Here is a 15,223-nt window from a genome sequence, read left to right as displayed (position 1 = left end):
GTAGTTGCATTAATGTTATTTTACACACTTCAGTAATTCATTAAGACTTGTGTATTGGCTGCAATGTTAATATATGTGTGTTTGACTGGGATTTTGTTATAATGCTTTTGGTTATTAAGTACAAGTATAAAGTTATCAATAACCAAGGCTAATATATAAAGTTATAGCCTTTGTTGTCAGTTTGCCTGTGCCTGCATCAGGTGTGAGATTGATCTCCACAAACAGTACAAAAACAGAGACTTATTAAAAACTTATCTTTTACACTTTTATTTACATTCGCATGACATATGAAAAAAAAAAACAAAACACACAACTGAATATATAACGTCAAAAATCTAACCTGGCCTAAATACAGTGTTTTATAAACAGTAAAATAACAAATATACAGTCAAGGCCAGATCATGTAAGAAATTAAAAAGTCACAGTGCAATGACTTGATCAAGTAAAATACATGATTTCAAAAACAATAATCTAATTCATTCGGAGAGTAAAAAGTGTTAAATGCCAGGAACTTGTTCAATAAACAAACAGATGCATTGTAGAGTTTAGAAAAGTCCATTATTTAAAAAAAAAAAAAAAAGAAAAAAAGATGTATCTTAAACCTTTATATAAATTTATAGCAGTACTGCTGGATTACAGTATCATGCCAAGAGTTCCTGTAAGAATTGTAAAACCAGCAGAGGCTGTTAAACCCTAAATTCAGTCTTCAGACAGGCTTTTCTCCCATAATAAACACCTATTTATCTATGACACATAAATTATTGAAATTACAAAGTATAACAAATCAATTCTACATTTCTTTGGTAGATTAGCTGTATTTCTCCGGACACCTTTTAAAAAAAGGAGCATCCTGATTAAAAATTGATTTCTCAACACATTTCTAAAAGTATTGTTCAAACTAGCAACATTCACCACAACAGAACCTGTGTGAGATCTGCTAAGTTCATCACAGACCTCACAGCATTAAGTCGTATTAACAATATGACAATATGTCACATACAGCACTTATCTGTTTAAAAATAAAACACTAACTCATGATCACATTAGAGGCCGAAACCTAAGGCCCAAGATCACTAAGTCCCTACAGAGTCTCTGTAAACACAGATTAGGTTTGTTTATTTTTTTCTTTTTAAAGAAAAAGTCACTGATTAAGTTTAAAGGAAGGCATTGAATTTGTGCCACTGAGTGATTGTCCTGAGAAATAAATCAAATAAGGGACTTTTGTTTTATTCTTGCACCTTTTGATAAATGTTCTCAGTACGTTCCAGGATATCTCCATGTTCTTCTTCAGCCTTTCAGTGACAGGGGTCAAAGGGGTATTTGGCGACGCCTCCACGAAGCTCCACCTCCGTCTCGGACCATGCAATGACGTCTCCCCTAAGGTGGCTGCCGCAGGACGCCAGGCTGTAGATGTCACTGGGAGTCAGGACGTGCGACCACATGTGCAGGTCCGACATCTCACCCACAAACGACTGAGTGGCATCAAAACGGCCTCCCAGAGTGTCCTGTTGTAGAGAGAAAGAACCACTGCGTTAACAATTATCATCGCTTTCCAAAACAACAATTTAATCAGTGTAATTTCTCCACAAAGACAGGCACTCGATGGTATAAAGAGCCACAAAAAAAAAACTTGGACTCACAGCTTCTCTAGTTTGTAAAATGTTTTGGTTTGGGGTTGACAGATTATCGGTCTGGCCGATATTTGGCATTTTGCTGATCATCTGTATCTGTGTTTTATTTTAATGATCCCTGATAAAAATTAGTCAATTTAAAAAGTACGAAGAAATGGTCAGCATGGTAAGAAATATCACTCTGTAAAACCTCAGGGGGGTATTTTTTTTTTTTTAATTTCATTAAAATTTTCACTTTATTTTATAAAACAAAGTTGCAGGCAACTTGCTGTATATGATGTTGAAAGTTTGACTAAGAATTTGCTAAAGGCATTTAAACAAATTTTTGTATAAATATTGAAATGAATAAATATTGAAAAATATAAATAAATATATTGAAATAAATATTGAAATAAAGATTTTCATATTTATTGTAAATGCATATTGGTTCCAAGTATCGGTTATCAGACACATTAACAACTATTAATTGGTATTGGTATCGGCCCTGAAAAACTAACACTGGTTGGTTTTAGTTTCATGTTCGGAGCTCGACGTTGGTAATGGATGTAATAGTTAGCAAATAAAGTGTTCTCCCTTATCTGCTTTTAATAGCGCAACAGAAAACTAATCTCTTTGTCTTTACCTGTTCCTGTCCCAGGATGAAGACCCCTCCGGGTTTGATAGGGTGCCAGGGGGAAAGGTTTATCCCGGACCCCCTCTGCACTCCGTCCTGGTAGGCCTCCCACTGTCCGTCCCTCGTTGACCAGGTCACACACACGTGGTGCCACTTCCCATCGCTCAGAGACAGGGGCAGCGTCGCAGCCTGGGACAGTGGAGATGGCGAGAAACCAACACGAGTAAGTTCAGAATCAAGGCAGTGGTTTGTAGAGGGTTATGTGTGTCATAAAAAACTTGCCCACTTTGGTTTAAATCTTCAGCATTTCTGTATATCATTAAATATTCATGACTAAACTTTAGCTGTGTTCGAAATTCTATGCTAACGTGCTTTTCAGTGGCTAAAACATGGATGTATAAAGAGAACTGGATACAGTGTTTGAGGCAAGGCCTCGTATGAAAACTGCTCAGTGGTGCATGAGGCCAAAAAAGTTAGGTGTAAAATGACCCAAAAATTCTGCTTCATTGGGCTCGTAGAGCAGATTTTCAACAACCAAGTGGCTAACTTTTGGTTAAGTCCTCCGCAAACTTGAAAGGGGATAAAATACTGTAATGGTGCTGCTCTTACAGACTTTACAAATGTTATTAATAGTTCAAAAAATGTATACAGTAATTTTCAGATGCCTCTTTAGCAATGTAAATCTACGTGTCATCTTTTTTGGGCCCTAAGACATCACGTGATTTTCCTGGAAGTTGCAATTTCACTGTTAGACCACTGTGTCAAATTGGCAAAGCACAGCGCCGCTCCTGGACGCCTGGTCCAAACCTTAGTATGAAACTAATAGTACATGAATTGCATAGGTAAAATATTACAGTAAGCAAATACTTGTCAAAATGCTGACATAAATATCCCACAATACAATGCGGTAGTCGATAACGTTCACAACATACGGTGATGGACAGTGACAATAATCCTTCTTTTTAAATGTAAGTGTAATATTTCAATTTGTTGTGCATAATATATTTAACACTGGACTTTGAAGTCAATTAATTTCACATAGACTGTAAATCAAACTGTTTGTTTTAACTTAAAAAAGTTAGGATTCAGGCTGTGTGAAATGTGAAAAAAGTTGACTGAATTTGAGAAGATAAGCTGAATCATTCCAAAATTAACCCCAACTTGTCTTCTCAAATTAAGCCAACTTAAAATTTTGAGGCAGCCTGGACACTTACTTTTTTAAGTTGAAACAAAAAAGTTTATTTTTTAAAGTGTAGTGGCCAAATCATAAAATTACAGCTCCCGAGTCGTAGCTCCACAAGACCCAAAAATACTTTTTCCCATAGATTTACTTGAACGAGACATATGTTGTTTAAACATCACAACCCCCAGGAAGTAACTTGTTTCACTATTTGGGATTTGATTCATTTAGTCTGATAACATTTCTGAAGTCTAAATTAAGTTGATTAAATTAACTTAAATTTGCCCCATTTATAGCACAGGGCTAATCCGAAAGTTAGCCGCTCTGCCAGTTAAAGTCTGTAGTGTGCTTATTCTAGGGGCCTATGAAGACGGGAGATTCGGGTATATTCGTACCCCGGAAATTAACCATTTTGGATCCTTGAGCCACTGAGCAACTTTCATGAATGGGGCTCTGCTTCCAATGCTGTATCCAGTTCTCCTCATACATCCATTCAAACAAAGTACGTTGAACGATAGTTAGCATGTTGAGTATGTAAGGAATATTTTGTAATTTCAGATACAGCATTATTGATATAGAATCACTCACAGTCAGCAGCTGATTGAGTAAAAAAATACGTCTTGAGGGTCTTTTACATTTTAACCCCACACTGAGCTAAACTCTCGGAGCCACAGGATTTCTATATCTCCTGTCTCACCTTATCATCGATCAGCAGCTCCATGGGGTTGTTTCCCCACTCGATGAGCACCAGTTCATTGGCCTGTCCGGGTGCAGAGTAAGAAAAGGGCGTCCCCAGGACGGGTCCAACACCCGCCTTGATCCAAAGACACAAAGTCATAGCAAAGATCTCCTGCATCAGCGTCCTCTTCACCCGGCCGTACATGTAGTTGGTTCTCATGGGGAAGCTGATCTGGAAGGCGTCAGGACTTTTAAATTTCTTCCTGGAACCTGATTTTGAAGAGAAATAACACCATACCTTTACGAAACAATCCCACCTGAGCAACAAAATACAACACGTGTAGGCTTTATGTTGTTCATGAACACACCAACAACAGAAAGCGAACATCCGAGGAGCAAATGAATGCACCATTGGCCTCGGCTGGAGTCTGATTTAATCTGCACTCACACTTTCATTCATTACTGTTTCTGTGCTGCGGTGCAACAACTTTCAGATTCATGAGCATTTTGGTGTTTGGCAAACTGACCCAGACACACAAAAAAAGAGTTGTTTGAAGAGATTAATGTGTTGATTTTTGTCCGTCACTCAGGGCCAGCTCTACCCCCCCCCCCCCCCGAATACAATTTAGGAACATGTCACTGTTTATTTAATATATATACATTTTTTTTCTAGACAGAAAACACTAAGTTAGGGTGCCGGTGGGCATAGAAAATTATTATTTTATTATTATTTTCCCTTGAGGCCAAGGGGGACTGGCAGCGTGGCGGCGCCCCTCCAGCAGATGGCGCCCTAGGCAACCGCCTATATCACCTATGCCAAGAGCCATCACTACATCCATGTCGACGTAAAAATAGAAATTCAAACTTCACCCTTGACCTTGGAAACATCAGTTGATGAATCATTAAAATGTTAATTTAGTAGCTGTTCTGGAGTTTTAGATACAGATTGTTTTATCAGCAGCTGTTTCTGAGGTCAAGAATGAGCTTTGAAACTCTGCTCCCATCCTGTTTTTGATATATTTTTTAAAAAAAGCTAAAAGATAATAACAGAAAGAAATGTACACAGCTGTTGCAAATATTGATCGTCAAAAGTAGAGAATTTCCTATTAGCCCTTATTAACCCAAGGACTGAACTCTTTAGAAAACATGGGAAGAAGGCAAATTAAAGCAACTTAAAAGAAATGACCCAAAAGTTAGCAAATACTGAGTAAAAGTAATATAATTTTCAGGTTTTAAAGGTTTAAATACTTCTGAAAGGTATTGAATGCAGCACAACGAAAGTGATTTCAATCCAGATTCAAAAGGTTCAAACAGAGGTAAAATATTACCGTTTTTACCAGGAAAAAACAGCTAACGTGTTATTCCAAAGAAATTAGCTCCAGAATATGCCACAAACACAATTTATACCGCATGTTGCGTCACGGATAAGAACTTGACATGACTCGTTGGCTGTGAGGAGTGACTGCATGTTTTGAAGTTGCTAAAGTGGTTGCGTACCTGCCAGGTGCAACTGGTTGAGCATCGTCTCCAGTTTATTTGAATGGAAACCAGTCCGTGGCACTGGTTCTCTGTATCCTGTGTGTGACAGGTAACTGTGGCTGTCTGCTTCATTACTGTGGTGATCATCATGATCCTCATCGTCGTCATGGTGGTCGTCATGGTGGTCGTCATGGTGGTCGTCATGGTCCTCATCTGCATCATGATGGTCATCATTGTGGCTGTCATCGTGATGGTCGCTGCGGTGCTCAGTGTCACTGTGGTGGCCATCGTTGTGGTCGTCCTTGTGGTCGTGTCCATCGTCGTGGTGATCATCATCTTCATGATGATCATCATGATGATGGTCATCGTCGTGATGGTCTCTGTCGTCTCTGCGACTGCTGTCGTCATCGTGGTGGTCGGGGCCGCTGAGGGCGGAGGTCTGATGGTGCAGCTGCTCCTCCAGAGCGCTGATCTTCCTCTGAAGCAGCTCCTTCAGAGAGCTGGAGTAGGCGATAGATGTGTTCCTCTTCTGCAGAGAGAGGTGAAGAACACACGTCAAGTCTTTGTAACAGTGAGCCTTTCCCGTCACTTAAAGGAACACTTAACCCCCCAAATGATCATTTATATATCACATATATAACCATAACATTGAATTTGTGAAGAAAATGTCATTTTTACTATAGATCTACTATAGAATCAGGTTTTATTGCCAAGTATATTTACACAAACAAGTAATTTGACCAGGTGTTTTGGTGCAAAACAGTCAACATACAGGAAGAATAAAAATTGTAACTTTAAATAGAATAAGATATATATATATATATATAAAAACATAAAATGAACTTTTTGTGCATGCCTCCACAGTGAATGACAAATCCTAAAACTGATACCAGTCTTGATGAATTAAAGTCATAGGGGCCATGTTTAGTAACAGCAAAACTATAAAAACTTCCCAGACACATGCATTTTTGCTAAAACTGTAATATTTAAAACACTGCTGCATAAACGGTTTATACATGGACAAGTAGCTCACCTGTGCAATGAGTCGGGTTCAAATGCATGTGCTTTCCTAGGTGCACCACTTGTGTGTGGAAGGGTTTTAAATAGCAAGGTTTATACAAAAATGTGTGTTTAGGAGCATACAAATGGATACATTTGACTTGGATTATACTGCAAGACTAGTGTGAGAGTTTGCAGATCATGTTTTGATATAGTTTTGCTGTTGTTAAACGCAGACTTGTATGACTTGAATTCATCGAGAATTTTCTCAGTTGTTGGGTTCGTCATTCACTGTGGAGAGATGCAAGAAAAACAAAGTTTTCTTCACGACTTTAACTTAACACACGGTGAGTAATTGCTATACAAATGATCATTTTGTGAGTCAAGTATTCCTTAAAGTCCGGTGTTTCTAACAGAGAGGATGGAAAAGCATCAGAGGTGCTTTGGCACAAACTGACCTCAAACATCATGTCAGTATCTACTGGTCTAACACCTTTGAGTTTAAGAGAGCATCGGTGTGTTTTTTGGACTTCTTTGCGTGCTCTTTACACTCACTAATAATCTTTTAATGTCAAAAGCACCATTTGTATTCATTGTGCCTTTTTGTTTCTGCCTCTCTTCTCTCAGGTAATCCAGGCTTTGCCCTGGTGCGTGCCCTGATTACCAGTCTGTCAAAGGAGATCATGATAATTACTGCTGATGTTAGACTCGTGCCACCAACCAACTAACCCCCCCGTACACACTCCACGGTCCCTGACATCTGCCTGTGATCACAATCCAGGGAAGAGAGCCAGCAGGACAGGACAGACAAATGTACCAAAAGAGTAAAAACGGTGAGTAATTAAAGAGACAACAGGAATATGAGCCTGTTGCTGCTGAGGTGCCCACTGAGGGACATCGTCCTGCCAACGCTGTGAGTGGCTTTATGCAATTAAGTAATTAACTGTTCCTTTGTCTAAAGTATTTTTGGACTTGATTATTTGACAAACAATCCGGTGATGACATGCAGTAGTGTGGAAACAATTGCTTGCTTAAGTTGATTTCATTTCAGTGGAAACTTAAGCAACTACATTTTTGGTTATACTGAATATCTTTGGGCTTTGGGCTGTTGGTTAGTTAAAACAAACAGTATTAAGTGGTCAACCTGGACTCTCAGAGAAACATTTCTTTCACATTTTAAATACTGATGAATACAGTAATTAAAAAAAGAATGAGATAGCCCTTTACTTAATGACTTTCAAAAACATGAAACAACAAAGAGCTGTAAGCAACAAAAGAAGACATGACCCGAAAATAAGCAAGAAATAAGAGAAAAGTTACAAGAAAATTACATGAAAAATAGTAATAAATAAATAGGGAAAAAAAGACCTGGAAAAAATGCTAAAATCAAAAAAATAATAAGTAACTATGATAATTGGCTACAAACAGATTTTTAAAAATATTTTTCCCTAGATATTTTCTCCTAGCTTTTAAAAAAAATAATTTTCTAAATCTTCTAATTTCTTGCAGTTTGCAGAACATTTCTTTCTAATTTGCTCATTGCCTTTTCCCCATGTTTTCAAAAAAGATCAATACAACTTGATATAAAATCTTGTGACAGGAGTCTGAAAGCAGCACAAGAAAAGTGACGACGCTCCAGGTTTCAAAGGATTAATACAGATTACCCTGAAAATAATCAATAATTGACCGTTCGCTAAGTTTTACCCTTGAAGGCAGACTGGTCAGTCATAGCAGCATCGTCCACCTCCAGCCAGCGTTCGACAACTATACCTGTGGTTCCCAACCTTTTTCCCCACAAGGGCTCCGCTTTCTATCACAGAGTAAACTGATGACCCTGAACATGTGGCATATTTTGTGGATATTTTTTATAATATATTTAAAGTATGACTGCAACAATACAGAACATCTGATGAAATGTACAATTAACCCACTTAGTGAACACAGTAACTACAGCAAGTTTGTGCAAATCAAATGATTAAGATGAATTTTGGGGCAAATTATTTCCTGAGAATGTCACATCAGAGATAATTTGTCCTGATATTTTTAGCATTTTTAAAATACTATTCTGTGTCTGTCAATTACACAGGCCTTCTTCTTTTTTTTTTTTTTTTTTTTTTTTTACAAATGTAGTGCTTCCTTTTCCCTGATGTTTGCCTATTGTTCTATTAGCTTTTTGATCATTTTAATGCCATTTTCTCATGCAGGACGAGACTTGCCTTATTGTAGTTTTACAGTTTTTATCGAATTCGTATTTGACAGCATATTTGTATGCAATATACATTGGGAATGAATGTCTTTCTATAAATGTGAGGATACCCGGCCCTTTACCCCACCCAGCCCAAACCCGACCATCCCACTTGAAATCTCTGGAGGATTCATTTGGCAATGATTACAGAAAAGATACGTAAATAATTGCATAATGATCATGGATAAGTTAAGAAGGAGCGAGAGAGAGAGAAATTGAATAACTTAATTTTTGAAAACTAATAATTTATTTTAGTTTTCCTCACATGAATGAATGAAATGCTGAGATATGGGTTCACTGATTTATTTATTAATTTTTTAATAGTTTTCTCTTAAAATCAAGAAAGCCTCATGACCCTCCATAAAGCTTTGGAGACCCCTCGTGGGGGTTGAGACCCCCAGGTTGGGAACCAATGAACTATATGGCGGCCTTCTCATGTCCAAACAAATAAAAGCCATGCGTACATAGTCCACACATCACATGCTCCCCCCACTTATCAACTTTCTGTAGTGTTATTATTTCCACTAACAGAGCTGAAAAAGTTTCCCCCTCTCGCTGCTCACCTGCAGGTTGTCCAGTCTCTCCTTCAGCGCCTGCAGCATCCTCGCCATCTGCTCTGGCGATGATGTGATCTCCCCTGGCGTCACATGTTTATCCTTCCTCTGATGGTTGCTGCTGTGCCCTCCATCCGATCGTTGCCCCCCCACAGAGGGGTAGTGCGGTGAGTCTGGTATAAGGTTTCCATGGTGACCCTGCTGGTTGCTATAGTGCCCGTTGTCAGTGTATGTGTGATGGCCAGCCGCCCCTGCGTGGTGGGAGTGTGAGGTCGTGCCGTGGTGCTCGTCATGAGGCGTCACGCCCCGTCCGAGGCCCTCGCACAGAGTGAGCTTGGCCGTCAGCTCCCTGATGGTCTCCCTCTGGTCCAGGATGGTCTCTTTCTGCTGGACGAGGCTCTCCCTCAGGTGGAGGATGGTGGCTTTGGCCTCTTCGCTCGCCCCCCACCAACCAGCAGGAGGTGCACTTTGATGGCCAGGCCCGCTGGGCCCTGACGCCCCTACGCCTGGACCCCCTGCGGGGAAGCAGGCGGGGTCTGCATCCACGGGAATAGGGGTGCAAACAAAGCGTGGGTGGGCTCCAAAGTCGTAGTCAGACCCTGAGCTGGCGGCTGAAGGGCAGGGGAGGAGTGAAAGTAAAGAAAAGGCAATGGGAACAAGGAACAGGTGTAGCAACTGAGAGTTCCTCATAATCTCCATCCACAGTTCAGCCAGTAAGACTAAGGAGCTTGGCTTCACTTCAAAATGTGTGATGCCAGTTGAGGTAGAGGTTGCGCTGACTTCTTTGTTTTTGGAGAGGACACATCAGACAGCACGAAGGTCTCAAAGTATCTACTCATCTGCGAGGGGCAGTTAGAAATCACGGCTCTTTCTGTGATCTTATTAGTTGCAAGAGCTGATTTATTTTAATCTAAATGTTGCCTTGTAATTCTGCCTCTGTCACTGAAGAGTGAAAGAAACCTGTAAAACAAAACATCAGATTTTAGATGATCTTTTAGTAGCATCCACAAACAGTAATATACCTGTTATACAAGGCAGCTTTTTGTTGACACTCAGAAAGTGTTGATTTAGCTTTATTCCTAATTATTAGGCTGTAGTTTGTGGTGGCCAGGCATCACCTCCAATATGTCACTCAAATAACACATTCTGACCAGCAAGAGACTCAAAATGACCCCAGAGAGACACACAAAAAAAGCGAAATGACCAAAAATGCACAAAATAACCTCAAAGAAACACAAAAAAACAAAAAAGAGATGCAAAACATCCAAAAAAATTAAAATAGAATACAGAAAACTACTCAAAGGGACAGCCCTGCTGGAATTTGTAACTAGGATACAGTTTTATTTATTTGATACCATCGTCTATCAAATATATTTGAAGATAAATATAACAAGACTATAACATGACAATGACACTTTTTCTTTTCTCGGTTAGTTGCAGCGAACAGCTGACTGACTGCAGTAAACAGTGAGAGAGAGTGAGACAGAGCAGCTGCAGACGAATCGACACTGCTTCAAAAATAAATCGAAACCATTTCGACTGTCCCGAATCAATATATATCGATTAAACACCAGTGTGTTTAGAATTAAACAGATATTAGATAAAAATGTCTCTGCTGTTGTTGACACAGTTTTCTTGAACAAAAAGGACAATAAGAGGAGACATTTTTCGGCCCCGGCTGGTAAATATAAAAGGTCGTCAGCTCTCAGCAGGATGTGATGGTGGCTGAACGCCTCGGCGTGAGGTCCCAGTAACCTTACACAACACGAGCACGTGCTAAAATAACAACCAGGGAGGCTGTCCAGACAAGGATTAGTCCAAATCAGAGGTGTGACATCCTGACCGAACAAAATACGAGACTTAAGTTGGTGCCTTTAGTGTGAGTTACTGTGATGGTTTTAATTCCTGGAAAGCCGCAGAAACCCAGTTAATGTTTTTTTTTTTTTTTAAAGAGTTTAATTTGGCTGTTTTTTTAAGTCTTTGACCTGTAGGATGATAGTTGAAAGCAGTTTATTATTTTAAAATGATCCATAAACATCCTGGTGGCCCTATCTTACATTCTCTGTGTCCATACCACAAAGCCCCGCTGACCCCTGTGAGCGCCGCAACACGTCCTTCATTATACGGGGTCGGCATTTAGAAATGGCACACACGTGATGCCGCAGCTAAACCTCACCGACCACCTGTTGCTCGCAGTGACCAGCCTCCACAATGTGTGTGTGTGCTGATAGTTCATACATGATTCAATGTACTTTATCAATAATGAAACACAGTGAAAACATACATCCAAATATAGTCTGTTTATATGACAAAGATCATGTCTGCTCAAAAGCCAGTGCAAACGTTGTTGAGATGCTCGAGAAAAAAATCCCTGTTTTTTTGTTTTTTATTTAAATTGAATAACCCTTATGTTAATGTTCTTATCATTATAAAAAGGACCCAACCTTTGAAGTAGAACACGCTCTGTCCCTGCAGTCCCTGTTGTGATTTACGGGGCTTAGAGGAGAGACAGATGGTCGCCGTACAGAACCGTGTCACACCCAATCACCACAGTTTAGCCCTAAGTTTATTATCACCCACAGGTCACTCAATTAACCTAATTGCAAACAGTTGTTGTCCTACCTTAGCCAGAGATAAGTGGGCTTGCATGCTTCTGTGTGTGTGTGTGTGTGTGTGTGTGTGTGTGTGTGTGTGTGTGTGTGTATAATCCACGGTGAACACCAGGGTCCCTGCACCATATGGTCAAGGTGGATATTTTTAAGTAGTGCGATTAGTCCCAAATTAAAAACTGACAAGAGCAGTTAGACCTGTGATTAAAAAACTGTTGACTCTGACAAACAAACTAAAAAGCTCCTCTATTTGTAAACAAAGAGATTCTTTCTAAACAGAATAATCGTTGTCCACAAGTGCATTACGAGATCAGGTCATTATCTGCAGCGAGTTGTTTACCTAAAAACTGCTGATACACTTTGACAAGATAAATTAAAGTTTAAGAAAAGTCCTCCTCAGGGTAAATCACATGTACAGACACTTTCTAGTCTTTCCCGTTTCTAATGGGTTGTTTTCTTTTTGTTTTTTGCTGTACAATAATTCAAATACACATGTATTTTTTCCTTTTTTAAGTGTATTTAACATTAACTTACACATAAACCATTTAACATAAAGGTGCATATAATACCCCCAACTCTAGCATAATAAAAAATACATAAAATAATTTTAAAAATCACAGCAGTATATTATTTCCATAATATTTCAAGTCAATGAAACTTATGAGTTCCAACAAAATCTGTATAGAAAAAAGCAAAAGTGTTAAATGATGCCATTAAGATGCCTTTTTTTAAAAAAAAATCTGTGTGATACTAAAACATGTTCACTTTTAAACCATATAAATTATTTTCCCGTCACTGCTATCAACCTGCTATATAATATATGATATTTTGTATGTTATCTTATCTTCTAGGTTTAATAATATGTTTATATAGCCTAGTTGGCACACATATAATATGCCCAAATAATAAAGATGGAAAATAAAATTTAAGGGGAAAAAGTTTTAAATTCTCTTTATGTTTATCTATATCAACATTAGTTGTCACTTTGTCCATTTAAACTTTTACACTTTTCTTAAGAAACATTGTGAGACTGTTTTCCCTCCATCTGCTCTGTAGTTCATTGTCATGTCAGCTTCATATTAGGACAGTAAGTGAAAAAAAAAATGGATTGACTCTTATTAACTCTGCAGCTGATTTCTTAAACATCTGTTAAACAGCTATTGTAATTTTTGATTTAACATTATTTAGCTTGATCAGACTGCTAAATTCTCACATTTTGAGACATCGAAATTGTAGAAATCTACCTCTGGTTTCCAAAATTACTGCATTGTCCCCTTTAAAGTTGTCTTTTCAGTCAGATGTGACAGAAAAACACGGCAGTGATGACCTCTCAACTTACGTACATGCATAAAGTAACATGCAGCCCCCTCAAATAAATAAATAAACAAACAAAAACAACAAAAATAAACACATTTAAAGCAAAAACTTAAAAAAAAAAAACAACAATCACCTAACATATTCTCTCTTTTGAAATCTGATGCAGGTGAAGCTGTTTTAAACACAAAGCCTCAGTTGTTTCGAGTAATTTTCAACCATCAGCTAATTATCATTTATTACTTTTAACAAAATGTATCACTTTAAGAAGTTTTTTAGGTTCCAGAAGTAAATGCTGAGTTATGATTCTCCTAAAAGAACAAATATAAAACAACACTTTCCAAGTTATAAACGCGTCCTTACCTTAGTGTCCCGGTGGGTGCAGCTTGTGTGTCCACTGTCGTGAGTTTGTCCTCCTCACACACTGAGCAGATTGGGAGATTTAGTCCAGAGGAGAGCTCAACTCTCTTATATCCCTCCTTCATTGTCTCTCTGTTGTCTCCTCCTCTTCTTCAGCTTTGTTGTGTTTTGCTTGTAAGGCCACGCCTCTTCTCCTGACACACTAATGACTTTTTGACAAGTCATTTCCTGCTTCGTCATCTTTATTTTTATCCTGGAAATGTGTTTATTTTGGTCATATATCACCCTGCTCTACACATTAACACCTTTTTCTTTTTTCTTTGTTTTAAATTGGACCTCTTATTTGCAATGATCCTCCCCATCAGGACACTATCATTGGCTCAGCTCCACCAGTGCAACGTCACACAGCTCACCTAGATCTCAGCACGGGAGTAATTGGCCTGATTAGTTCCTCGTCTCTTCCAGTCTGACTGACAGGCCGAGCGAGGCAGACGGCTGATTTAAAGACAAAGCGGCAAACAAACAATGGAGCCAGCATGTTTAGTACAGGGCAGACATTTATAAATTAACATTAGATAAAAGCTTCAGTCACACTGGGTACCAAAGCCATATTAATTTTTAATTTTCAAAATGCATTTCTCCTGGCCTACAAAAGAATTAGTTGCACATTTCTAAACATGATCATTTTTGTTTTGCATTTTCTTTGGATTCTGCCCAGTTTCCTGAAGAAAATGTCAACGTTGTACATTTCTGACCACAACCACAAACCACAATTATGTTCTGTTTGTATGTTTAATATGTTTCATATTAACATTTCCAAAGTGACATAGACGAGTTCAGATTACGATCCGATATGATACACTTGAACTCAACCGTCCTGATTATAAGAGCTTACGTTTCAGGTCTTGTGACGCCCGTCGTTGAGTATCGAGGATTAAATCAGAGTGTAAAGGTTAAAGTTTGTGCCCCGGCTCTGTGACACGTACTCTGTCTGTCTCTTTATGTGTAATTACATTTAAATCACCAGTGTCAAAGTACTGTCTGGACCTTTTAAAGTTTAGTTAAACTGAAAAAATTAAACTAAAGTAGTCAAAATATGAACATGTAAGACACTGTCAACAGTGCCAGACCAAGCACATTCGTCAAGTTGACCATTTCGTCAAAGGCTTGCCGGTTCTGTTCACTCTGTAGCTCCAGGATTGATCAAAGAAACCTAAAACATTTAAGATTTGCCATTTAAGATCCAATTGACCATTTTAAGTTGATATGAAGCACTCTTATCTTCAACTGGGAGTCACTGGTGCTAAAAGAACTGAGATCTCCCAAAACATGACTCATGTAAATCAGCCCGAGCACTACCAGTCCCTTTATGGTCCCAGTGTCATGAACTAACGGCCTCGTCCGCGTGACTCTGGATGGAGCAGGAGGCCAGCAGTCTCATTCCCTGTCCAGTAATCTGGACGTCCTGGCGACATTTCTAGTTCTGGCATTTACTTTGCCCAAAATCTTCAAGGCTGTAGAAGCTCCTTCTTAGTTCCTGTCAAAGATGCAACCCAGATAG

General features: G+C 38.9%; 1 protein-coding gene across 1 annotated transcript; it reads right to left on the bottom strand.

The window, feature by feature from the left end:
* Positions 1-213: 213 nt before the first annotated feature.
* LOC121946008 (neuronal pentraxin-1) lies at positions 214-13,768 on the bottom strand. The gene is made up of 6 exons (XM_042490409.1): positions 13,666-13,768; positions 9,389-10,339; positions 5,600-6,110; positions 4,122-4,372; positions 2,254-2,433; positions 214-1,505 (listed from the first exon to the last, which is right to left on the bottom strand). The coding sequence occupies exons 2-6, from the start codon at positions 10,076-10,078 to the stop codon at positions 1,296-1,298; spliced, it is 1,842 nt and encodes a 613-aa protein (XP_042346343.1). The 5' UTR covers positions 10,079-10,339; positions 13,666-13,768; the 3' UTR covers positions 214-1,295.
* Between the last annotated feature and the right edge of the window lie 1,455 nt (positions 13,769-15,223).

Source organism: Plectropomus leopardus, chromosome 7, assembly GCF_008729295.1.
Source record: "Plectropomus leopardus isolate mb chromosome 7, YSFRI_Pleo_2.0, whole genome shotgun sequence".
Classification (NCBI taxonomy): Eukaryota; Metazoa; Chordata; class Actinopteri; order Perciformes; family Serranidae; genus Plectropomus; species Plectropomus leopardus.
This window is presented reverse-complemented; position numbering and strand designations above follow the sequence as displayed.

Excerpts from the sequence above, each read along its gene's own strand:
- LOC121946008 (XM_042490409.1), bottom strand. The coding sequence starts at position 10,078 with ATGGAGATTATGAGGAACTCTCAGTTGCTACACCTGTTCCTTGTTCCC. Across the intron at positions 2,434-4,121 it reads AGCTGCTGATCGATGATAAG|GCTGCGACGCTGCCCCTGTC; the intron begins GTGAGACAGGAG and ends CCACTGTCCCAG. Across the intron at positions 1,506-2,253 it reads TCATCCTGGGACAGGAACAG|GACACTCTGGGAGGCCGTTT; the intron begins GTAAAGACAAAG and ends TCTCTACAACAG.